Source organism: Mustela nivalis, assembly GCF_964662115.1.
Source record: "Mustela nivalis genome assembly, chromosome: 20".
Lineage (NCBI taxonomy): Eukaryota > Metazoa > Chordata > Mammalia > Carnivora > Mustelidae > Mustela > Mustela nivalis.
Window position 1 is genome coordinate 700,563 of NC_139039.1, and position 24,212 is coordinate 724,774.

At 50.2% G+C, this 24,212-nt stretch overlaps 2 protein-coding genes across 2 annotated transcripts in view; both read right to left on the reverse strand.

The window, feature by feature from the left end:
* LOC309855346 (conserved oligomeric Golgi complex subunit 2-like) overlaps positions 1 to 24,212 on the reverse strand; it is a 175,154-nt gene that overhangs the window by 92,594 nt on the left and 58,348 nt on the right. The gene's annotated exons all lie outside the window — the stretch shown is intronic.
* On the reverse strand, positions 1,520 to 24,103 carry LOC309855347 (piggyBac transposable element-derived protein 5-like). The gene is made up of 2 exons (XM_082715532.1): positions 23,720 to 24,103; positions 1,520 to 1,653 (listed from the first exon to the last, which is right to left on the reverse strand). Exons 1-2 carry the CDS (start codon positions 24,036 to 24,038, stop codon positions 1,535 to 1,537), a joined length of 438 nt encoding a protein of 145 aa, XP_082571658.1. The 5' UTR covers positions 24,039 to 24,103; the 3' UTR covers positions 1,520 to 1,534.

Consider the following 24,212-nt stretch of genomic DNA (forward strand, 5'->3'; position numbering starts at 1 on the left):
TCCATGCCTAATGTTGGCCTCGTGTTCTACAGAAGCAGTCAGGGCATCCATACACTCCTCTCTGTGTGCTTTTCTGTATACCTGATCCCATCTCAACCCACAACACCCAGCAGCATGCACCATCTGTCATCTCCCTTCAGTCAACCTGCAAATAGGTAAACACAACCTGTAAAACCCACCCTTGTCCAAGCTATGTCTGGAGTTATGATCGTCCGTGTCTTTACCATCAAACTTTCTAAAAGGCTATTCTTGTGTGTGACCTCCATGGTCTCACGCCCAGTCACTCTATCTGTCTGGCTTAGGACTCCACTACTCACCTCCCATTTTCTTTCAGTACTCAGTGACAACCTCCTCGATCTACCCCCACCCCCTAATCAAGCTGCTTTGCAACTTTTCACATCATCAAACATTGCTGACATTTCATTCCTTGAAATCTCTCTTCTCTAGACATCTGTGCAAAAATGCCTTCCTGGCATCAAAGCCACGTCCTTCCCCTTCCATCCACTACTCCTTTATTCTTCCCCTTTATCTGCCCAAGAAAAGAAGGAATTACCCTAAATCCTTAACTGTCACTCTCTCTCCAAGGAATATATCCCTTGGCAACAGCATGATTGCATCTCTCTTCCCCCAAGCACCCATCCCTACATTTTGACTGTCCAACCAGAACCTACACCTGCGGGTCCCACAGACACCTCAACTCAGATTGCCTAAAGCTGCACTCCTCCTCTTACCTCCTGGACCCGGCTCCCTTCCTGAGTTGCCACGACTGTTGTGGCAGTTGATACATCAGACTCAACATTCTGAAAGCACATAGGCACCCCTAAGCCTACTGCAGCATTTTTTTTTCTATAGCCAAGGTATGGAAGCAGCCCAAGTGTCCAGCAACAGAAGACAAAGTAGTACATACACACAATGGTATATTACTCAGCCATCAAAAAGGATGAGATCCTGATATTTACAACAGTATGGATGTACCTAGAGGGCATTGTGCTAAGCAAAATAAGTCAGACAGAGAAAAAGAAATACTGTATCTCCAGTGACGAATCCTTGAAAAATGCCCTGCATATTCAAGTTTTAATGCAGGACCAGAAGCAACAGTTTTTGTATATATCACCACGATATAAAATAAAATCTTAAAAAAAAAAAAAGGAAATAATAGGACAACAGCAATTAGGGTAAAAAGACTTAACAATTGTCTTGCTCATCATCACCAGCACCACACCAGTTACATGTCTGGCCCCCAGGCCAGCATAGCAGGTGTGAGGACAGGTCCAGGCAGAAAAAGTGTTACTTGTCACATTTTTTGAAAAATGATAAACAGAAGGGATGCCTGGGTGACTAGGCTGGTTGAGCGGCCATCTCTTGATCTCAGCTCGGGTCTTGATCTCAAGGTGGTGAGTTTGAGTTCCACACTGGGCTCTGCACTGGGTGTGGAGTCTGCTTTAAACTAAACGAAAATAAACTAAACTAAAATAACACCTCTGTCAAAAGTACGTGAATTCACAACTTACATGTAATTCAAGTTCTACTTGTTCTAAGACAGCATGAAAACCAAGATGTCGTTATCAAGACAGGAAGCAAGATAAATTGTGTATTCCATGTGCCGTGAGATGACTCCAACTGCATCCAAGTCAGCCATGGCCCTCCACACATCTGCAAGAGAGGGTATATTATCCCCATCAGCACAGAGGAAACCAAGGCTCAGAGAGGTTAAAAAAAAAAAAGAGTCAAGATCATAGCATCATTTAGCAGCATAGCCAAAATGTATAGGAATTACCTCAAAATAGGCCACACTAGTGGAAGAGTTATGAAAACCCAGGTAGAACGCTGCCTCAGAAAGGCAGATAATTAATAAAGGAAAAATAAAGAGGCGCCTAGGTGGCTCTGTCGGTTAAGCATCTGCATTGGGCTCAGGTCATAAAAAATCCTGGGATCGTGCTCTATGTCAGACTTCCTGCTCAGCAGGGAGTCTGCTTCTCCCTCTGCCTCTGCTCCCCATTCATTCTCATAAACAAACAGAGCGATAAAATCTTACCCAAAAAAAGAAAAAAATAAAGATTATAAGCTTACAATAAAGATATGAATGATGAGTCAAAGCTTTCAGTGACACACCCACACCTGCCTACAGTTCTCTGGCTAAAACATGGGTGGAATTGATGGGGTTAGAAGAACAGGAGGCACATAGGCCCAGACAGCACAGCCCCAGCAGATGCAGAATTCTGGTGTAGGTTTAGCTAGCTTTCATTGTCCTTTAAAATGTCAAAGCTAAAGAAATCTGGTAGGGTTATTGAAGTCTGATCCTGGGGGATGCCTGGTTGGCTCAGTCTGTTAGGCAGCAGCCTAATATGACTCAGGTCATGATCACAGGGTCCTGGGATCAAGTCCGGCATCAGACCCCTTACCCAACCAGAAGCCTGCCTCTCCCTCTGCCTGTTGCTCCCCCTGCTTGTGCTCTCTCACTGACAAATAAATAATCTTTAAAAAGAAAGAAGAAAGAAAAAAAGAAAAGAAAAATAAAATCTGATCCACAGTATAGAACAACACAAAGGAGGGTACTTTCTTGGGCTGATTTCTGATTGTTTGATTTTAAGTAGGCTCCACAGCCAGCACGGACACTAGTGCAGGGTTTGATCTCAGGACCCTAAGACCATGAACTGAGCCAAAGGCAGACAATCGATTAAGCCACCCAGGCACCCCACTTTCTTGGGTTCTAATGGGACTTTTCCTAGGTTCTAATCCTAGCTGTACTGGCTGCCAGGGGGAATGAAGTCCAGCACCACAAGAAAAGCATCCCAAGGCAGCAGTCCTCTGCAGAAGATTTGCTGGTGGCTGCCATCATCAAAGAGTCAGTGGGTGAAGTTGTTGAAGCACAGTGGGAACAATGATAGCCACTGCCTTTTGGGTGTCACTGAATCATCCTACTCATCTTCAGGAAGCCTGGCCCTTCTCCAGTCAATGCAGCAAAAGCAAACTTGTTAGAACAGGGGAGGGGGCTATCTCCCTCCCTCCCAGAAACTGAAGCAACCAGCCAAACAGTGCAGCACTGGAGTAAAAATAAAAATATGAAGGATTGTGGCGGCACGTGGGTAGCTCAGTCTGTTAAGCATCTGCCTTTGGGTCAGGTCCTGATCTCAGAGACCTGGGATCTGAGACCCACATCAGGCTCCCTGCTCAGTGAGGAGTCTCCCTTTCCTTCTCCCTCTGCCCCTGCTCCTAGCTCATTCTCTCTCTCTCTCAAATAAATAAAATCTTTAAAATAAGAAATTTAAAAATGAAGGAATGAATCAAAATGCAGAATTCAGAAACACAACTACAGATATAAAAACTACATATAAAAACCTGAAATATGACCCGGTCAGTGAGGAAGGATTATTAAATCATGATACTGTATGAATTGATTGCCAATTTTTTCTTAGAACATAGAGCACACTGCACTGCACGAAAACAAAAACACAAAATTAGGATTGAATACAAAAACAAAATTATCAGTGTTATTCCATCAAGTGTTTCTCTAACCTACTGATCAAAACCTCAGTTCATCCTCCAAAAGAATCTGGGCACCACCTCAGCACACATGAACACATTTTCAGGCCACAGTTCACACTGCTCCAGTCCCCACTCTAAGTCCTGAGCCATGGGCTCCTCCAGGCAAAGCCACCACCAACTATGTCAGGGCCCCTGCCTTAGAAATCCCCAAACCCAACGACTTCACAACAGGGAGACTCAGGGAGATTCATATGGGCAGAAACGTGGGAATTTGACTTTTTTTTTAAATTAAAAGAAAAATACAGCAAGAAAAATTTCTAGCACAACGTGAAGAGCTAATCTCTCACAATGTCGAGATTATTAGAATTATCAATACACCATCAATAGTTTGATAGGTCAAACAGGCCAAAAGCTGGAAACACAAGAGGAAATGCTCACAGCAAACAGACCTGAAAGCCAGGGCCTGGACCGGCTGACATGGCTCTGCCACTTACCACAGTGAGAAAGTGTAACTTTCCTGGGCCTCAACTTCCCTCCTGGCCAGCAGGAAAGTGGCAACACCACAAAATTCATATCTGGTCGGGGATTACGTGAAAGGAGAATGCTCGGTGAGAGCGGGCCACACCGCCCGTCCAGCCACAGTCTGTGCCCAGTGAATGGGAATTTCCTCTACTGCAGCCACACGAAGAGCTGAAGGATCTGCACAGGATGCCTGTTCATTTACCACTCACAAAACCACGTTCTGCCATAAACAGAGAGGGCAAGAGACCCCAAGAGATGGGAATATCCCTCACCCTTGCCTGGACCAGGCTTTCAAGACAAGTTGGAAAGCCCACAGCAGCTCTGCCACTGACTCTGAATGAGCCTTTGGAAGACAACACCATCCCAAACAACAGTTTAATTTACTTCTCTTTAAAAAGCAGTGAGACAAGATCTTGGCCACATCTTCATAAATTAACAGCTTAGGAGGCTAAACCCCAATGATTTAGTTATGTCCCCAGCAGGCACACCTCCACTCGTGGGAAGCTTCAGGGAGAAAGGGTGCCTCCCCATCCATGAGGACACCCTCTGACATTCATCTGAAGATGCTTCCTACCCATGGGCATTTACTCCCTGGAACCCCCCCATCTAAGTTCCCCTCTGGATGCTGCATGAGGCAACTTCCTCACACCCCCATCACCACTGGTGACACCGCAGCTACCCCCGAGCCTTCAAGCAGGGTGCACCTGTCTTTGCTGCCAAGCGTTCCATCAGCCCAGCTCCATCACTGATTTCTGTACCCATAATTAATTAACTTATGCATGTATGTATTTATTTATTTTTACAGATTCATTTATTTTAGGGAGAGAGTGACAGAGACAGAGATACAGAGAGAGCACACACACACAAATACAGGGAGATAGAACCTCCAGCAGATTCTACACTGAGAGCAGAGCACACCTCAGGGCTCAATCCCACCACCCTGAGATCATGACCTTAGCTGAAACCAAGAGTTGGATGCTTCAACGACTGAGCCACCAGGCACCCCTCTGTACCCTTAATCTTAAGAAAAGACAGACGCCGCTTCTTTCTGTCAGCCACGGCCTCATAAGCCATCTGTCACACAGCCAAAGCTTCCAGAGGATAGGACCAGGTCTGCAACACCAGTGATGCCAGAGTATCACCATAAAACTACAATCTAGTGAATACCAGGCTCTTCTCTAAGCTCCTAATATGGCCTTCTATTTTGTACCCCTCACAGACCTACATGCTAGGTATTATCCCCAGTGCACAGAGGGGGACACTGAGGTCCATGGCTTACCCAAGCAATCCACTTTTATGTGGCAGCATCAGGGGCCTGAACCCAAGTCTGTGACTCCAAGGCCCCTCCGTCAACTCTGTTACTCATGCAGCCCCAACACAGTCATCAAATACCTCCCTAAACCCTCATCCCTCCTGTGAAAAAGCATGGTCTTCTGCCATTTCCCAGATGGGAAGAAAGCCGGCGTGAGCCAGATATAGTGACCTGCCCATGATGGTACAGGCGATGTCCCCCCTGTTCTCCCTCCAACACCCATGTCATTCTGCACGAGGCCCCATGGGGTCCTTCATGCTTCCAGTGGAAAACTCTGGTGAGACCACCAGGCTCCTGGCAGGCCTTCATCTTGACCCTGGAGGACAGGACCAGTTAGGAGAAACCGGCTAGTTAAGCCTCTGAAATGGGGTCCTACCACCCAGGAAAACCCCCTTATCTCCAGGGCATCGCCCGTGTGAATTAGCTGGCTTTGTAGAGGGCTCCACAAGCACCAGCCTTGCTGAGTCACTTTCTCTAGGGTGGTGGCTGAGACAAAAAGGACCCAGGAAAGAAAGGCATAGGCTGTTGTGGAACTCCAGTGCCTTGGCATCAACAATCAATGTGAGCATCTGCCTGTGCTCACCAGATCTGCATTTTATGTGGGGCACACTGTTCAAAGTTTACACCCCCCATCTCTGTAACCTTCACGACAACCCCTGGAGCTCCCTGCACCATCATTACCACCTCACAGACAAGGAGACAAGGCATGAGGGGTGTGTAGAATGATGCAGCTCTGTGCTGGGGCCAACCGGGGGAGGACTCCCACAGGCTTGCTCTTCCCACTGCTGCAGAAGCAGCTGAAAACAACGAGTTTTTCAGTTTGCATTATGTAGAGTGGAAAAGTCAACCATAAAGGTCATTCAATTTTTAAATGGGTTATTCCTCAGGATAAAAACAGTTCCAAAAAATAATTTCTGAGAAGTTCAACATATTCCTCCTTCCAGGTGCCTGGAATGTGATGGAATGTTATTAAAATAAGTTCTGGCCCATCAGCATGCCAGACAGAAACTGGAAGTAAGCTGTTGCAGGTTCCCAAAGGCTCCGTCACAACCCTAAGGAGAAGACATATAACTTTCACTGTCCCAAAGTGATTATGTTTAAAAAAAAAACAAACAGGCACAGGTGGAACATTTTAAATTACAGACTTTCAATGCAGGGGCAGTGGGGGCAGGGGGGTGTCCCCCCCTACCCCCAAATGTTTCAGCTATATATAGTGACTTACCAGAGTGACTCATCACAAGTACCTACAAGGCGACTGACAGGCAACTGACCGATGAGGAAGGTATTCGGACTGCTTAACAAAACCAACACAACTTAGAATCTTCATTATTAAGAAGATAAAATCATTTATTAAACACTCGCCAGGCACCAAACCCGCTAGGCACTGTCACACGATCTACTCATCACAAGGCTGCCAAACTCAGTGCAGAAACTGAGGCTGAGTAAGTCACCTAAGGTCATGCAGCACCAGAAACTGGATTCCAATTAGGTCTGACATCAAAGCCCACCCCAGCTTGCTGCAATGCTTCAGAACCTAAGCTTTGTGATGATCAATAAACTACATGCTTAACAATGTTTACACATCTCTGTTAGAATTCAGGGAAAGGTTTTTAAAAATGACATACACAAGGGGAAAAAATAATATAGGTTCTGGAGGCAGGCTGCCAAGGGTTCAAATCTTGGCTCCTCCACTTGCAAGCTGTGTGACCTTGGACTCTTTTAGCTCCCCTGTGCCCATATTTCCATGCATTAAAATGGTAGCCATAACAGACCCTATCTCCTAAGGCAAATAAAGCATTTTGGTGTTGTTGTTCTTGTTTTAAGATTTTATTATTTATTTGACAGAGAGAGAGAGACAGGGTGAGAGGGAACACACACAGGGGGAGTGTGAAAGGGAGAAGCAGGCTTCCCACTGAGCAGGAAGCCTGGTGAGTATTAGATCCCAGCACCCTGGGAGCATAACCTCAGCTGAACAACTGAGCCACCCAGGTGCCCACAAATAAAACACTGAGAATCATTCCTGGCATGAATTAAACCTCAGAAGGTGTGGGCTGGTGTTACTTCTTGCTGGCCACTAGATAGAGTCAGCAGCCTCAGGCCCACTGTTTTAGCAACTCATTTGCATAAACAAAGCCCAGGCTCAGCCACTTTGTGCTTACCCTATGGTTTCTTCCTGTCACTAACATCTCTCCTCACTCCTGCTCTGTGGCACTAAGCTCTGGGCCTCAACTTCCTATCTGTCAAATGAGGTGAGGAGCCCAGCTGATCTATCTGAGGTCCTTCCAGCTGGGCAACCTAGGATTCTTGGTAACTCAGGGCCCAGAAATTTCAGAACCATCCTAACACAAACATTACCAGATGACACCCACTCATTTTCCTCAGATCTTCTCTTCCGTATTATGTATAAATGCTTATTTTTATGACAAATCTTCTCCAAGATCCCAGAGCTCCACGAGCACCCAGAATAGGCTGGGCAGGCATCCCCAGTGCTGAGGCTGGGGACATGATGGTCAGAAGCTCTGACCTCCAGGGGAGACGGATTCCAAATCAAGCTGCTCTGATAAGCAGGTCCTTCCTGTTAGAGAGGATTTCAACAGAGCACAGTTAAGAGGAAGTGCAGGCAAGAAACTCAGAACGTGGCCCACTGGACAGAGGGCAGTAGGACAGTGGGCCGGAGGGGTGACAGAGGGATGGAGAGGAACGGCACGATCAACAGAGGCCAGCCAAGGCAGCACTGATGCTCAATGTGAGAGGGTGGGCTGGGGACACACTGTGAAAATGGCTTCACAGGCAGGAAGCAAGCCCAGCTCAGCACAAAGCAAAGTCCTGAGCAGGAACCTTCTGGGACCAGGTTGGACACTAAGTGAGCTGAAAATGGCTGTGGGACCCAGTGCAGTCTGAATCTCACCCATGCCTCTCACAGGCTGGGTGACCCCGGACCAGTTATGCTACGTCCTTTAATGTTTCCTAAAGGGTATATTCACTCCATAACCCTGAGCCATGTTCTCATTTCGGTGAGTGTGGGAGGCCGCAATAAGGCTTGAGACGAGAACCAAACCAGACCCTGACTTGTGCCTCCTTTAAAGTCCAAATAACCTAACAAAAGGTTTAGGACGGGAAAAGTTCAGTAGCACTGGGAAAGAGTCTGTGCTATGTGTTGTACGCTCGCCTACGTGACTTCCCACACGCTTACTAAACACATGAGAACAATTCGGTTGGGCTAAAAAGTTCGTTGCTGGTCCTTGCTGCTTTAGTACAGCCCATAAATTACTTTCAGGTTTGCTGTATTTGTACTGGCATCAGCCATTTGGCGTCATGAGGAACCGTAGTTGCTTAACTAAACACAGATGTAATGTCACTATATATATGGCCTTAATGCTTTGAATAAACTTAGCACTGCTGGACATCCTCCTCAGTGCTCCTCCTGCCCCCCATCTCTTTGCTTCTCGAGTTCTTTTCTTCATCCTCTTACCCTCATGTTCCTGGTTGATTTGTTGCGCCGGTCACGACAGGTGAGGATCTGATGGTGCCCACAATCTACAGAGATCCAATATATACAACTAGGACAGCCTGGAGGGGGGTGGGCAACCCGGGCTGGACAGGGAGTTAAGAAGGGGTCAGGAAGGGCGCCTGGGTGGCTCAGTGGGTTAAGCCGCTGCCTTCGGCTCAGGTCATGATCTCAGGGTCCTGGGATCGAGTCCCGAATCAGGCTCTCTGCTCAGCAGGGAGCCTGCTTCCTCCTCTCTCTCTCTCTCTCTGCCTGCCTCTCTGCCTACTTGTGATCTCTCTCTGTCAAATAAATAAAATAAAATAAAAAATCTTAAAAAAAAAGGAGTCAGGAAGAAGTCATTCCTACACTTGAGGCATGGGTTGGTACTGACCAGAGACACTGGGCAAGAGGCGGTGTCCTAGGACTGCTGTAAGACTAGCTGGGTCCAGGCAAAGCACCTAACAGTGTGTAGATGTAACCCATCTGTAAAAGGTGGACGGGGGGTGGTGGTTGCAGCTGGTTGAGCATATGACTCTTTGTATGGGCACAGGTCCATTCACCTGGCCCATTCACCTGTGCCTGCATGTGTTCTGTGGTGTGCTCTTTATCTCTCTCTCTCAATAAATAAACCTAAAAAAAAAAAAAAAGGAAGTCAGGAAGTATCAGGAGACCTCCTGTTAAGGTCCCAAATACTCCACCCTCCTCAACTAGCCTCCAGAAATAAAGCAAGTGGATGCCCAGGAGCCTCCTGGACACAAAACTTTCCAAAGCAAAGCTTTCAATTTCATACTGGAGAAAAGGTTGCTGTGCAAATTCAAGACAAAAAAGCCAGCCAGGGTGGGGTGGGTTTGGACGGGGTTGGCCCTGTAGGGCTCTGGCCACTAAATGCCCACTGCCCAAGCCAGGAGCCTGGAGTCTGTGCAGCCAGTGCTTCCTGAGGCTTCCACATCTTGGCCTCGCCCTGAAGTTTCCTCCTGGAAGCTCCTTACCCAGGGAGGCCACCTGTGAGCACCCCCTCACACACACCCCAGCTTCTGCCCCTCCATCCAGCTGGAGTGAAGGATCCCCAAGCCTGCTCTCTCTGGTCTCTCCTGCACAGAGAGGAGTATGTGCCCCGGAAAGGAGGGTCCCTGAGGATACCTGAGTCCCTGGCCCGAAGACAGCTGGCTTGAGAATGTGGGGTTTTGGTGCTCTAGTCACAGCCGTTCCTAGAGGAAACAGGGTAGGGAGCTCCAAGGTGGAGGGGAGTCCCGGGAGTCTGGGATCGGAGATGCCAGTGGCCCCCAAGTGGAAGGGTTTCAGTGACTCCAGAGGTGAGAGGGGCCAGGGGTCCGGCCTGGATTTGGACAAGGACCTGTGGGCTAGGGGGCCGGAGATGGAAGTGATCCCAGGGTGGTCGCAGGCCCAAAGTAGAGGTGTGGGGGTGGGGGGAAGGGGTCCATGGGCCAGAAAGGAATGGTATCCTGGGGCTCCTGGGTAAAAGGCAGTTGAGGTGGAGGGGGCCCAGTGGGGCCCAGGCTGTGCGGGCAGAGCCAGCTCCTCTCGAGTTGGGGAGCCCGGCAATTCTGAGGGACAAAATTTTCCATCAAGTTCTGGAAAAGAAGCCTGTCAGCACAGGCGTCTCTCCAGGGATCAGACAAGCCCAGTGGTGCTGGGCTCCTTGATGTCAGTAGGGCCCCACGGGTTCCCTGGATACAGAGAAGTGGAGCGAGGGCTGTGGGGCAAGGGCTATGGGGCGTAGGAGCACCAGGCCAGCAGGAACCTGTCCGCCAGGGCCCCCTCCCGCTCCCTTGGACAAAGCAGCAGGTGGCAGCGGGCAGGAGGGACACAGCCTCCCTCTCTCCCTAGCGCCCCTCCCCCTCCCCAGCCCCTCAGTACCTGAGTCAGCGGGGCACCGATGCACTCCCCCGCGCCCTGCCCCGCCAGCCCAGAACCCCTGCCTCCCCGGGAGGCGCTACTTGCGCAGTGAGTTCACTGGGCCCGCAGAAGGCGGTGGGCGGGGCAGGCAGGTGCGGGCGCGCTGCGGCGGGTGGGGGGCGGCAAACAGCGGTGCAGGCCTCTGCAGGCCCGCGCGCCCTCGCCCAGCCTCCTGTCTGTCCTGTCCGGTGAGGGGCCTGGCTGCGCCCCCTGCTGGTTCCCGCTGCTCTTCTGCTGACTCCAGGACCCCAGTCCCCCGCCCAGTCCAGGCCTCCCTGCCGCTCCCTGCCACTGCTTGAGCTCCAGGCTAGGCCCGCTGCCGCTCCTGGGCGGCCGAGCTGCGGCCCTGGTGCGGTGTGGCTGGCCTTTTTCTCTCCCCAGGGCACAGTGGAGCCACGAGGGAAGGCCTGAGGGGATCTTCCGTCTGCTCAGCGCCAGTGGACACTCTCCAGGGGCCTCTCTACCTGGTGGGCTCCACCCATGGCCATCTTGGAACCCCCAGAATCCCCTTCAGAGACCAGGTGAAGCCCTCCTTGGGGAATCCAGGCTCCTGGGACCAAGGCGAGTTGATCTTGTGTACTGCTGTGTTTGTTCCCTGGCCTGGCATGGATTGACAGTTGCTGAATTGATCTATTCTGGGGTCATCAAGGGCAGAGGAAAGAATTCAGGGCTGGGATCCCCAGGCCTAGGGTCCACACAGGCTTGGAGCACTCTTGGCTGTCCCCGGTCCCAGGACAGCCTCCCGTGGCGCTGAGGCAGAGTGTGGCAGAGAAACCAGCTCTTGGTCCCTAAGCTGCCAGCACACCCGAGAATGCATGGGGTCCGTTTCCTGTGAGGGGATGGGAGCCACACCAGGCGGCAGAATGCGAGAGTCCTGCTATAGAGCCTGAGATACTCCCCTGAGAGAGGTATAAAGGCCCCGCCGGTGCCCTTTGATACACGCCCTTGTTTCAGAGCCTGCACCAAACTCTCGCCCCAGAGAGGTGCGCGAAGGCCCAGCCTGGTGCTCTCGGACCTGTGCCCCGTTCTCAGAGCCTGAGTCCCGCGCCCGAACCTCTGCCTTCCCTGAAATTGGTGCGTGCAAGGTGGGCGCTCTTAGACCCAGAAAGACCAGGCACTCCCAGCCCGGGCCAGCAGGAAAATCTCAGTGTGCGATTGCTGCTTGGAACCTCTCTAGCGGTCTAGAGGTGCCCAAAGCTGCTGCTGCCATGCTTTTGGGTACAAGCAAAAGATCCTCCATCCCCAGGGACAGCGATTTGGAACCTGCTCTGCCAGTGGCCAACGGGGAACTTATTTGGGCTCTGCAGCCAGACTGAGGCTTCTCTCTGAGAGGGAGATCAGGGTGCGGTTTGTTTTCCTCTAAAACTACAAAAACCATCAAAAGCGGTCAAAGTGAGAAAAAAAGTGAACAAACAAAAAACCGCCAGTAAACAAAAGCCTGAAAAAAAAAAAGTTTCCTCAGAGCCCATCTCCTTGAGGTGGGAACATCATTGTCAGGGAACATCATTGTCAGGAAACATCATTGACTGAAAACCCACATGGCAGGCCCCTTCCCCAGAAAACAAACCCAGAAAGAAAAAAAAAGAGAGAGAGAAAGAGGAAAAAAAGTAGTACAAGAGAACTACCACTACTTCATAGGAAAACTTTTATTTTTCATTCATTCCCACTATTCTGGTTCTTTTTTTTTTTTATATATAAGTAATTTTTTTAACCCCAGCAGGATGGTGGAATGGGACATGGCTGAGTGCCTCCCGGGTCTGACCCTGTGTGACACCACCCGGTGCCTGCAGCTGCCCTCTGGAAGGTGTTGCTTTTGCGGCAGAGCCGGAGGGCACCAAGCATGTGTCTGTCTCCAAAGTCCTGGGCACCACATCACAATGCCTTCCTGAGAAGCAGAATCAAGGACAGTTGCTGATCTTCATTCCTTCCCACCAAAGGTATCTCATACACCATCTTTGGAAGTTGGAGCCAGGGGGCGCCTGGGTGGCTCAGTCGGTTAAGTGTCTTTCTTCAGCTCAGGTCATGATCCCAGGGTCCTGGGATGGAGTCCCACACATTTGCCTCCCTGCTCAGCGGGGAGCCTGCTTCTCCTTCTCCCTCTGCCATTCCCCCAACTTGTGCTTTCTGGCTCTCTGTGTGTCAAATAAGTGAATAAAATCTTTTTAAAAAGTTTGGGCCAGGGGGCGCCTGGGTGGCTCAGTGGGTTAAGCCGCTGCCTTCGGCTCAGGTCATGATCTCAGGGTCCTGGGATCGGGTCCTCTGCTCGGCAGGGAGCCTGCTTCCCTCTCTCTCTCTCTCTGCCTGCCTCTCCATCTACTTGTGATTTCTCTCTGTCAAATAAATAAATAAAATCTTTAAAAAAAAAAAGTTTGGGCCAGGGACGCCTGGTGGCTCAGTTGGTTAAGCTGCTGCCTTTGGCTCGGGTCATGATTCCAAGGTCCTCGAATCGAGTCCCACATTGGGCTCCTTGCTCAGCGGAAAGCCTGCTTCTCTCGCTGCCTCTGCCTGCTTGTGTGTACTCTCTCTCTCTATCTCAGGCAAATAAATGAAATTAAAAAAAAAAAAAGTTTGGGCCATACTCTTTAGCCATTCTACTTTCCCTGGGGTAATTTGCCACCTCCCTGAATTTACCTGCATCTTTCCCAAAATCTACTTATCTTCCAGCCTTCATGACCATAATGAGTCTATAAATTTTCAATAGACAGTGTGAACTTACACTTGCTAATATTTGCATAACATGCACCTCTTTCGATCTCAAAGAAAAGCTTCGCACCGCAATGGTCTCTAATCTCCAATTAGGTTCTGTTCCGGGATCCCACTGGAATTCTACGCACCTGTCCCCTAAGATGCCATAAATTGTGGTCCAGTTTCCCAGCCAGCCAAGGAAAGCACATGGGAAATCTTGCTGAAGTATGAGTAAGAACCAACGAAAGGGAACATATTTATCTGCCTCGAATGCTGGGACCTGAGGAAAACAAGTTTCATTACAGACAAATCAGGAAGGAGGTGCAGATTGCTTTTTATGTCACTCTGGAGTGGAGGTCTGCTCACTCACAGAAGCTCAAAATCTTCACAAAGGACAATGCCCCCCACCCCCAAAGTCAGCTGGGGATTCTCAGGAAAACTTTAATTGAAAGTATTACGGATTCTCCAACTTCCCAAAATGCAGGAGGAACATCTACAAGCAAGACTGTCACCACTTTTAGACAATTACACTTATTTACCTTTTTTCTTCCTAGAAAATCATCCTCTCTCCCAATCCATGATCTTCTTTTTGTAACAGTTTCCTAAAGAAGGAAACAGGTGTCCTCCCATTCCAGTTACATCCAAAAAAATAAAAAGCTTTAAAATTTAAAAAAAAAAATTGTGATTTGTTGAGACAGAGCACATAAGCAGAGGGACAAGGAGACTCTCCCACTGAGCAGGAAGCCTGATTTGGGGCTCGATCCCAGGACCCTGAGACCATGACCTGAACCGAAGGCAGATGCTTAACCAACTGAGGCACCCAGGAAGCCCCCAAATAATTCAATTTTTAATCACTTTGCCATAGACACTTTTGGATGGCTTTGACACACCAGAATCTCATTGACTTATCAGTGTCCTCTTCACCATCTCAGAAAAGGACTGGGTGCCTCTCAGAGGCCTCTCTTCCCTCCTGACCCAGGTCCCAGCCAAAGGTCCTTCACATTAGAGTATGAGGAACTGAGCGGGATGGGGTGTGGAAGCACCCTGGGGTGGGGTGGGGGCTCTGGGGCCCTCCCACTCCCAACTTCAAAGACAGCACCTGCTTTCCCCTGCCTCATATAGGTACCCTGGGTTTGCCCTCTTTAAGGTTCCTGGTTGCTGCAAAGGTCTGAAAATCTCCTAAGTAGCACAAAAGCCATCATGTGTTTAAAGGAAGAAAGATAAAGCTCCCCAGAATGAGCCAGCAGCTCTGGGCTTCCCCGCACATCTTTCCTGTCCCTCAGAACCCTGGGAAGGAGCCCCTTAGTGCAAAGTCACAGGGGGAGCCCACGCACAGCCCAGGCCTCCTGCTTCAGGTCCTTTCCAGCCATAAACTGACGCCCTAGCCCCTTCCAAACCGTCTACAGCCTCAAACCACTGACGTGCGGTTCAGCACCCATCTCCAGAGCGCAGGATGCACGTGGCTTCCCGGCACCCTTCCCTGGCCACTCCCAAAATCACCGTGGGAATGTCGCAGCAAGGAGACAGGGAATCGATTTTTATCCTCTGGGTTGTCTTCCCTCGTAGCCCCTCAGGAGTCCCCATGCAGCAATGCCGCGTGGGCCCTACTGCTCTGAATCCACTTCCCCCGAGGAATCCACTTTTCTTCCGCGTCTGTGTCTGCAAACCCGGCTCCTCTAACACCCCCCACCAAACGTACCAAGAACCAACTGGGGAAGAAGTTCATTTCTCGCCGACAAGCCTTTAATCCCTGAGAGCTGTGGCTGATGCGGGAGAAGCTTTTCTCCAAATGGTGATTTCGATATGAGGTTGTTTTGCCTGCCTGCCCCCAACATCCCTGACGTGTGGCTCCCAGGGGCCTCCCGCGGCCAGGCCTGAGAGTGGAGCCCACCCTTAGGCTCATTTTCCACCGCACTGAATCCAGACAGCAGCCCCGTCTCACTACAAAGGGTGCTGAGTAACGAGGTGCCGCCACCAGGAAGAGAGGCAGCAGGTCAGACAGATCTGGAGAATGACACTGGCCTTCAAGGGCCCCTCACAAAGGAAATACCATTAACTAGCAGATCTGACCAGATATACTGTGTTCCACATTCACGCCGTAAGGATGGGGTTTCTTCGAGCCCTAGTCAAAGGAACTCTTTCACCCAAGATCACTTGACCAATCGGTGACTCAGTTTCCTTATATTAAAAATGAGGATAATAATACCTCACAAGATTGTTTTGAGGAGCACACACGTTACAAAGTGTTTAGAGGCACCTGGGTGGCTCAGTGGGTAAGCATCTGACTTCAGCTCAGGTCACGATCTCAGGGTCCTGGGATAGGGCCGTGTCAGGCTCCTTGCTCAGCGAGGAGTCTGCATGTCCCTCTCCCTCCCTCTTCACTTCCTGCCCTCTCTCTCTCTCTCAAATATATAAATAAAATCTTAAAAAAAACAACGAAGTTCTTAGAACACTATCTGCACATAACACAGGACACACAAGCACTTGTTAAACAGATAAAAGGGTACAAGAAGCTGGCTTCCCTTCAGATTTCTAATAGGCTCCTGTCTGGGGGTCTCTAGCTCTTAGGAAGTGGGCAGGCCGCAGAAGCCCAAGGTTGTAGAGTTCCTCCGAGGCCAAGTTTAGTTTTCTATGCAGGACAGAAAACCTGTAAAATACATCCCAGACTTGCTTCGCTGCCTTCCTAGTAGGGAATCTGTTCCCTCAAGAGTGGTCCAACCTTTCTTCCACTATTTGGGATGTAGAAAACGTTCAGACATTTCTCCATTGGTGCTGATTCCATCCTCATTTTTAACAACCTAGCTGTGTGTTCATCTGGTCTTCTGTTAGTTCCTTTATTCAACAAACAGAGAGGATTCACCGTGTCCTAACTGTGACCAAGACATCCAGCATCTCATCCCACAAGGGAAACACATTTGCTAATGTGGCAGCAAAGAGGGATGGGGTAAGGCAGTGACATCTGAATCAAGACCAAACTAACAAGCAGAGCCTGCCATGAAGAACATTCCAGGTATGGGCCCCATAGGCATGAAGGCGGAAATGAATAGATTATGTGCAGACAGCAGGACAGGGGACTAAGGGGACACTGGAAAGGAAGGCTGCGGAGCAGCTGTCGGCATTGGAGGCCTTGCGAAGGACTCTGGAATTCCCTTTGGTTTCAGCCGGAAGCTACATGAAGGTTTAAGCAGGGAATCATCAGATTAGCCTATATTTGTAAAAGATTGCTCCTCTTCCACAGAAGAAATGGGGATTGGGTGGGGGTGTCCACGAGCCTAGAAGCTGGAAATGGAAGCAGATGAAGTTTCCAATATCCTGGCCAAGGAGGGAGTCTGTCGCAGTGAGAGTGTCAAGATTTGCAGTTCTAAACTTTTTAGTAAAGTGGCTTATTAAACACACAGCTAACTATTGCCCGGGGTTCCTACTTTTGTAATAAGTTTTTTCTGAAACCCGAAAAGGGGAGAGGGGCTCTCTGCACCACGTGCCAGTCAGGACGGAACATCATCGTCACATTACAGGGTGTTTTCAGAGCCTCTTATCCTTTTAGTATGACATCCCTCCCACCCCGAGACAATACCGTGCCTCTTTCCGCCAACAGAAGTTGAGTTTTTCCCTTTCCCTCTTCCTTCTTTTGAGGGCAGAGCTCAGGGCTTCTCCAGAGATTCCATCCTAAGTTCATAGATCTCACCGAGCCAACCACATTCCCCTCCCTGTGGGCGCCAGGAAATGCCGGAAACATCTGTATCTGCACCTGAACATGGGACCTTGGATCCCAGCTACAGCTACTTGTGCTGTGGTAACAAGGACATCATGTCACGTTTCAGGACATTTTCGTATATAAGGCCTTGGGTCGGGATGCTCAGGGTAGGAAAAGGGTGGGTCCGCCCCTGGGAAGAGTGGCATACCTTCTCTCTCCTCCTGGCCTTTGCCCGGGTTGGAGATGCCCTGTTCCTTCCTCTTCACCTGAGTAATCATTATCTCTGCTTCCAGAAGCAGATCAGGGGGCCACCTCCTCCCCAACCCCGCTGGACCAGGTGACCCTCCCCAGAATTCCATATAAATCCCTGTTAACGTTGATCCCACTGCTTCTCAGAGGCTCTTTCTCCTTGTCTTTACTTTGTCTCTCCTGCTAGACCCCAGGAGACAGGTCTCACTCATCATTTTATCCCAGCAGGGTTCAGTATGTTGCTGAATTAACACATGGCATGTCCCGCACATTGCTGGCAGCTGGATGAACTGGAACACAGTGTGGCAGCATGTACTGAAGCAGGGGTTCTCAGAGCACCAGCGGGTTCAGTCGGTGAAGCATCTGCCTTCGGCTCAGGTCATGATCCTAAGGTCCTGGGATCCAGGCCTGCACCGGGATCCCTACTCAACAGGAAGTTGGCTTCTCCCTCTCCTTCTGCTTCTCCCCTCCCTCTCAAATAAATAAATAAAATCTTTTCAAAAAATAAATTTTAAATAAATTTTAAAACAATTAAGCAGTTGTTCTCAGCTGCAGGTGATTTGGCTCCCCAGGGGACATATGGCAATGCCTGGAGAAACGTTTGGTTGATGTAATTGGAGGAAAGGGCGCCACTGGGCATTTGGTGGGGAGAGGCCAAATGGAGGTGGCCAACATCTGGCCATGCACAAGACAGGCCTCAGCAAAACATCACCCAGTCCACGAGGTCGACAGGGGAGACCCGCATCTAATCTAGGACCTGGAAAACCTTTTCCTAGGTTTACATGCTCAAGGGAAATGTATCTGTCCATCAAAATCACAAGAATGTCTGAAGCAGCTTATCCTCAGAAGCCCCAAACTGGATACCATGTAAAAGACCATTAACAGGAGAACGGATAACTGACTACAGTACCTACGTGATGGAAGACAACAGACGATAACGAAATTGAAGATGCCACATACGCGACAACAAGAAGGAATCCACAGATGTCCTGAGGAACCGAACCACCAGAGCAAGGTAACAGGCAAACTTGATCGCTGGTGATGGAAGAGAAGCAGGGGGCAGGGAGTGACTGACTGGGAAGGAGCAGGAGGGAACCTCTGGTGTGCTCAGAACGTTCCTGATCCTCATCTGGGTAGTAGTTACACACAGCGTGCCGCATGCTAGGACTCATGTGCTGTGTGTGTGTATTACACCTCAGAAAGCTTTACCAAAGGCAACGGTCCTCTAAGAGCCCCAGCGGGCAGGAATCACACACTGGAGCAGGTCCTCCGAGCATGACTTTCTAAGGATTTCGGTGCACAGCCGGCAGGAGCATTGTAGATATGTTTCTGGAGACCTATTTCACCACAGACACCAAAAACCTTACAGTGGGTCCTTGATTTAATTCTGCTTCGGTCATTTTCTGCTAAGGATTGTGCTACAGATGTGCACACAGACTTAGGTTTCAAGAATATTTATCACAGCAGAACAAATACAAGAGGGAGGCAGCAACAACACTGACCCAGAGGAAACTGTGTGATACCGCGGACTCATTAAAATCGACATTTAAAAATGTAAATGGGAAACGACTACAATATATTAATTACAATTAAAGAGCAGGTCACCCAACAAGCTGACACCTAAGATATATGAAGAATATACTCAATATGATTAACTATGATTAGCTAAGGTCATGAGGGTTTATGGGATTTCTTAAAATTTCATCATTTTTTTCCCTAAAATGTACATATATTACTTATTAATAAGAAAAAATACACAACCACACTTCTTAAAAATAAAGGTGAGTTTTCAACTCTAAAACTGAGTACCAGGGGCGTTAAAGCCTCTGCCTTCGACTCAGGTCATGATCTCAGGGTCCTCGGATGGAGCCCTGCATTGGGCTCTCTGCTCAGCAGGGAGTCTGCTTCCTCGTCCTCTCTCTGCCTACTTGTGATCTCTATCTGTCAAATAAATAAAATCTTTAAAAAAATAAAATAAATAAAATAAAACTGAGTACCAGACCCCACACAACCCCCAGATTCCCCATGGATTCAGAGCCCTGCTGCTTGCAGAAGCGCTCTATCCACGCTCATCACAGTGGCTGAGACAGATTAAATAGAAATAACATTCCAGATTTCCTGTCTCTTATCTGACTGTGCAGATTGGTTACACAAATCCAAATCCATACATGCATTAGACCTCACTGAACTGCGTACGCCCTGAGAAAAAGTTACAAGCAATTCCCTGTAAAAATACAAAAGTATTTCTGAAAGCAAAAGTTTTCAGATGCTGTAAAGAAAAAAAAAAAAAAAAACTAAAAAGGCACGGCCTTCCCTGATTAACCAAGTCTCCCTTGAGAGAAGGCTACCACTTCCCCAGGTCATCTCATCGCCTCAGACGAAACCATGTTTCTCTGTGAAGTGGAGGTGATCGCGGCTCTCTCGGAGTACTCGCAAAGGTTTGGCGTGATTATGAAATGGAACACTATGACCGGGACCCGCTGGTTGTGGTCACCATCATGCCCACAGCCTGAACACCACCTCCCTCCAGGAAGCTCCCTTCTCTGAATTCTGTGTGGTAGGGGCACATGGCTGACTATTAGGGAGCACTGCATAAGGCGTACCCTGTCGCTCGCCCAGATGCCCAGCTCCTCCCGGAGCCACCGAATGCCATACAGAGCTAAAGCTGGGAGCAGGGGCTCACCGTGGACACCAATGAGGAGGGCCCAGGTACCTCAGCTCACAAACCCATTACGAGCATATACATTTAACTCTACCTTTAAGATGTTTCTCCTCTTACTTCTCAGTCAAAAAAGACTTTAAGCTGAGTAAACCAACAACAAACCCTAAGATAAAACGTTTACCCATGTTAATTTCCAAAGCCCTACAGTCGTCTTCAGCTTCTCAAGGTCACACCTCCCTGCTGAATGATTACCGAGGGTTGCTGACACGGTACACAGAAAAAAAAAAAAACTCTTAGGATGTCCAGGCTCTAAGAGAAAAAGCAAACAGCTCAGAATCCAGCCAGCCACAGCAAAGGAACCACCGACAAAGCCAAACACAGAGGGGCCCCTGAGCATCTGGGAATCTGCCTGTTCCTTTGCCTCCTCAGAGGGAAGGAGTCACAAGACTGCTCGGAATGGGAAATGAGAAGGGCAGAAGCCCGGAAACCAGCACGTCCTGAATTTCGTGCTGCTTCCAAGGAGTGAGCCCGCCTGCTGTGTCAGTTATTTACACAGTGGGCAGGTAAGGCTGACAGCTTGAAGGGGTTATTTTAGAGGGAGAGCTGTAAGTCTGATCAGGAGAAGGTTCTGGACCCTGGGGTCCCAGCACGCATCTTCAGCTTCCAGGCTGACCCTCCCTTCAGACAGGGTTTAAGACGCAGCAGGGCAAGCATGGTCTTTGTATTTAAATCACCTCAAGTGGGGCCCATATCTCCAGGCACAACCAGAAGCCAGGGAGGAGAGGGAAGGGGGAGAGGGAGAGGGTACCTCCACTCCTATCTGCTGGCTGCACTTCTGGAGCGCCTGATCCAGGAAGCTAAATGCGTGGACAGAACAGAAGGAAGAATCTGGGAAGACTGGAAGAGTAGAAGAGCTGCTCGCGAACTAGTCTCAACCTGAACCACAGAAACACCTCTGCCTCCCTGCCCTCCTCCCCTTGGCTGGGCACCAGGTACCTCCCTACTGCACTCCAGATGCAGATCCAAGCTCAGGGGTGCCCAGTGCCGATGCCTCTCTCCGGCGCAGGGAGTCTAGGGCATCAGCGGGACTCCTAGACAGCACCTGTGATCTCTAATTTAAAACCAAAACCAAAATCCCCAACCAGCCCAAGCCAGCACAAGCAATACATATTTATGTGTAAGACACCTATGCACACATACACATTCATTTATCTACACACACACACACACACACACACACACACGCTTTTGCAGCAGAAAGCAGGCATGAAACCTGTTCCCTAAGTCCTTTGCTTTCCTCATCTGCTTCTAGCAGCAAGAGCCATTTCTGCTACGGATTTTCCTATTCAAGGGTTGATCTCAGATCCAAATGCCACCATCCTGTTTGCTACCGTTTCCTACCCCACCGGCCCACTGATGTCTGTCAGTGAACCAGGGAACAAAGATGGAAGACAGGCCCAAGCTGCCTTCCTAAAGTCGGGTTATATTTGACACTTTAATAAACCTCAGAGCCTGAGCCTCTCTGCTCTCAGACTGGCCAGGGTGCAGCTCTCACTCTTACCAAACCCGTCCATCTCTCCCCCCCCCCACCACGGGGCACAAGGGTTTTCTCTGCTCGGCATCTATTTCCAGGCCCCATAAATCATATCCCATTGTTCCAGGCCATCTGAACTCATGCTTAATAAACCATCCACATCACCCTTCCGTCACCACCCCGAATTTCCCACAGGGAAAGACTGTTTCAAGAAGAAAAGGAAATTCTTCATTAGGGCTGGATTTTAAAAGCAAGCTTCCACAAAAAACCGGAAAACAAAATTGGGTATAAATACCATCCAATAACCACTAAATGTCTTTGGTTAAAGCACCTGCCTGTGATTCTCAGGTCCAGATGTGAGCTCAGTGCACATCCAAAGAAAGCAGAATTTGAACCTGATGCTAAATGACAAATGACAAATGATCCTGAACTTCATGACCATTTAAGTGCCACAGTGGCTAGACTAAATTGCTCTGATGCAGAATTTCTCCCAAGTATAGGTTACTGAGAAACATAATATTGCTTGAAAAGGTATTTAGGTGCGCTCATCCTTCTCAGACCAACACTCATGGCTCTTAGTCATAACCAGGCTTAAGCTAACACGATTCCCCTATTTTCCCCAGAGAGGGAGGGAAACAAGAGGACATGTCTCTCATGTTCCAAGATCAAAAACTGGATCACAACATTCACAGCATCAAGTCTGCCAAACCAGAGCTCTGGGTACGTACAATTCTTAAAGAGCTAATTGAATGGAAAACAGCCATCTGGGGCTAGAAACCCTTATGACATTCTGGGAAATGTATGGGGTTTAAAAGGATTATGCAGGGTGATGTGACTTTCAAAATTCCCAAACTCTGAACTGAAGCCTAAATGAGAATATGTTAAATTCACCCATTCCAAAACACAGCACAGTTGACTCAGACCCTAGAGCCCAGCTGTAGCTCAGGGTGTCCACACTGCAGCCTGTCTGTGGGAGGTCTGCAGACCACTCCCTGCTGAGAGAGTCCAGCCAACCCAATCAGCCTACTAGCAGGCTGTGGCACAAGGTCCAGATCCAAGCGCAGGCACCAGCCAGGGTTCCCTTTGGCCTGCCCTCCTATGGTTGAACAACAATCATGGAGAGCCACAGGGAGAGCGGCATTGGGTCCAGTATGGCCACTCCCTGGTCCTCCACAACACTGGTTGCACACTCTTCAACACAAGAAAATGGTGTGCAGAATTTTAAAAAAAAAAAAAAAAGAAAATGGTGTGCAGAAACAAGGGCCTGCCACAGTAGGCTGTCGAGCAAGGAACAGAAAGCATCAGGGGACAGGTGGGACTGCTGGCTGGTCTCCACCTCTCCCAGAAGGCAGAGGCCGCAGAGCTTCTGCAGGCTAAGCAGAGACATGTCAGAATTACCTTCCCAAAAAGTAGGCAGTAAAGGAGGATTTCAAGCAGCCACAACCGCCAGTAGGCCTGCGACCTCCAGATATCAGGGGCTTGACCATGACCGTGTCGGTAAGCAGAACACACAAGTGCTTTCTGGAGCAAGAGCAGACAGCTTAACGCTGATAACTGGTCCTCTCACTTTTCTCTGCTCTCAGCAAGTGATCCTGAAAGGGATGGACAATGTTGGTCAGATTCACTGGAGAAAACACGAGCCAGTGAAGACATCCCGGCTCACACTAGGCCTCCCTCCAAAGGCTGGCTGCCCCACCCCTGGCACCTGGGTAACGCTGCTCTGGGGCCATCCACACAAAACGATTTACGTATCCCCCCACCCGCAACAAACACACACAGACACAGACACACACACACACAAAAGCTGCATCGGGCTTTAGGAACCTAATTCAAACGCACCCCTAACGAGCAACCCCACAGGTGTGACTGGGTTGGACACTCCCAGCAAGGGAGGGAAGCCCCCCCCCTTGGGTCCTTGCCAGCGGCAGGGTGCCACCTGGGCCTCCGCCTCATCCTCTCCATCCGCGGGGAAGTCAGAGCGGCCCCCACCAACCACCACCACGCAACCAGATTGATTCTCCCACTTCAAATCCCCGCTGCCAGGGCCCCATCTGTGTGCTGACCGAAAAGCCGCCCTCAAGCAGCCGGCCCGCAGAGCGTCTGGAGTTCTCCCAGCCCCGCGCTCACGCCTCCCCAGGCCGCCCCCGCCCCCGCGGGCCGCGCCTTACCGCCAGTGTCCACGAAGTGCGGGGGCGGGCGGTCCCGCAGCGTGGCACTCCAACCCCCGCTGGCCTCGTCCTCGTCGGACTCCTGCGCTTCGGGGGCGTCGGGAGGCAGCGGGGGGCCGGGGCGCTCGTGTTGGGCCTCAGAGGAGGCGGCCGAGGAGGAGCGCGAGGCGGCGGACGTGCTGTAGAAGGGGTTCCCGCCGCTGTCCGGGCCGGACTCGCCGAACACGTCGTCCCAGATGTGCAGGCTCTGGTAGCGCGCGCAGGCCGCCTCGAGCAGCGCCGGCGCCCTCCTCCGCGCGCTCCCGCCGACCTGGGCCATAGCCCCGGCCGCCGCCCGCGCGCCCGCCCCCCAGAGCGACTCCCGGCCGCACGCGCCGGGCACTGGGCCCGCGCCGCGGCCCGCGGCCCGCCGCCCCCGACCAGCGCAGCCCGCAGCACAGCGCCCGCCGCCCCGCGCCTGGCCGGCCCGCCGTTTAGGCCGCCTCGGGCCCAG

Coding starts and splice junctions, on each gene's coding strand:
- LOC309855347 (XM_082715532.1), bottom strand. CDS start 24,038: ATGGCCCAGGTCGGCGGGAGCGCGCGGAGGAGGGCGCCGGCGCTGCTC. Junction 1,654..23,719: donor GCACTTCGTGGACACTGGCG/GTAAGGCGCGGC, acceptor CCTCTCTTGCAG/ATGTGTGGAGGGCCATGGCT.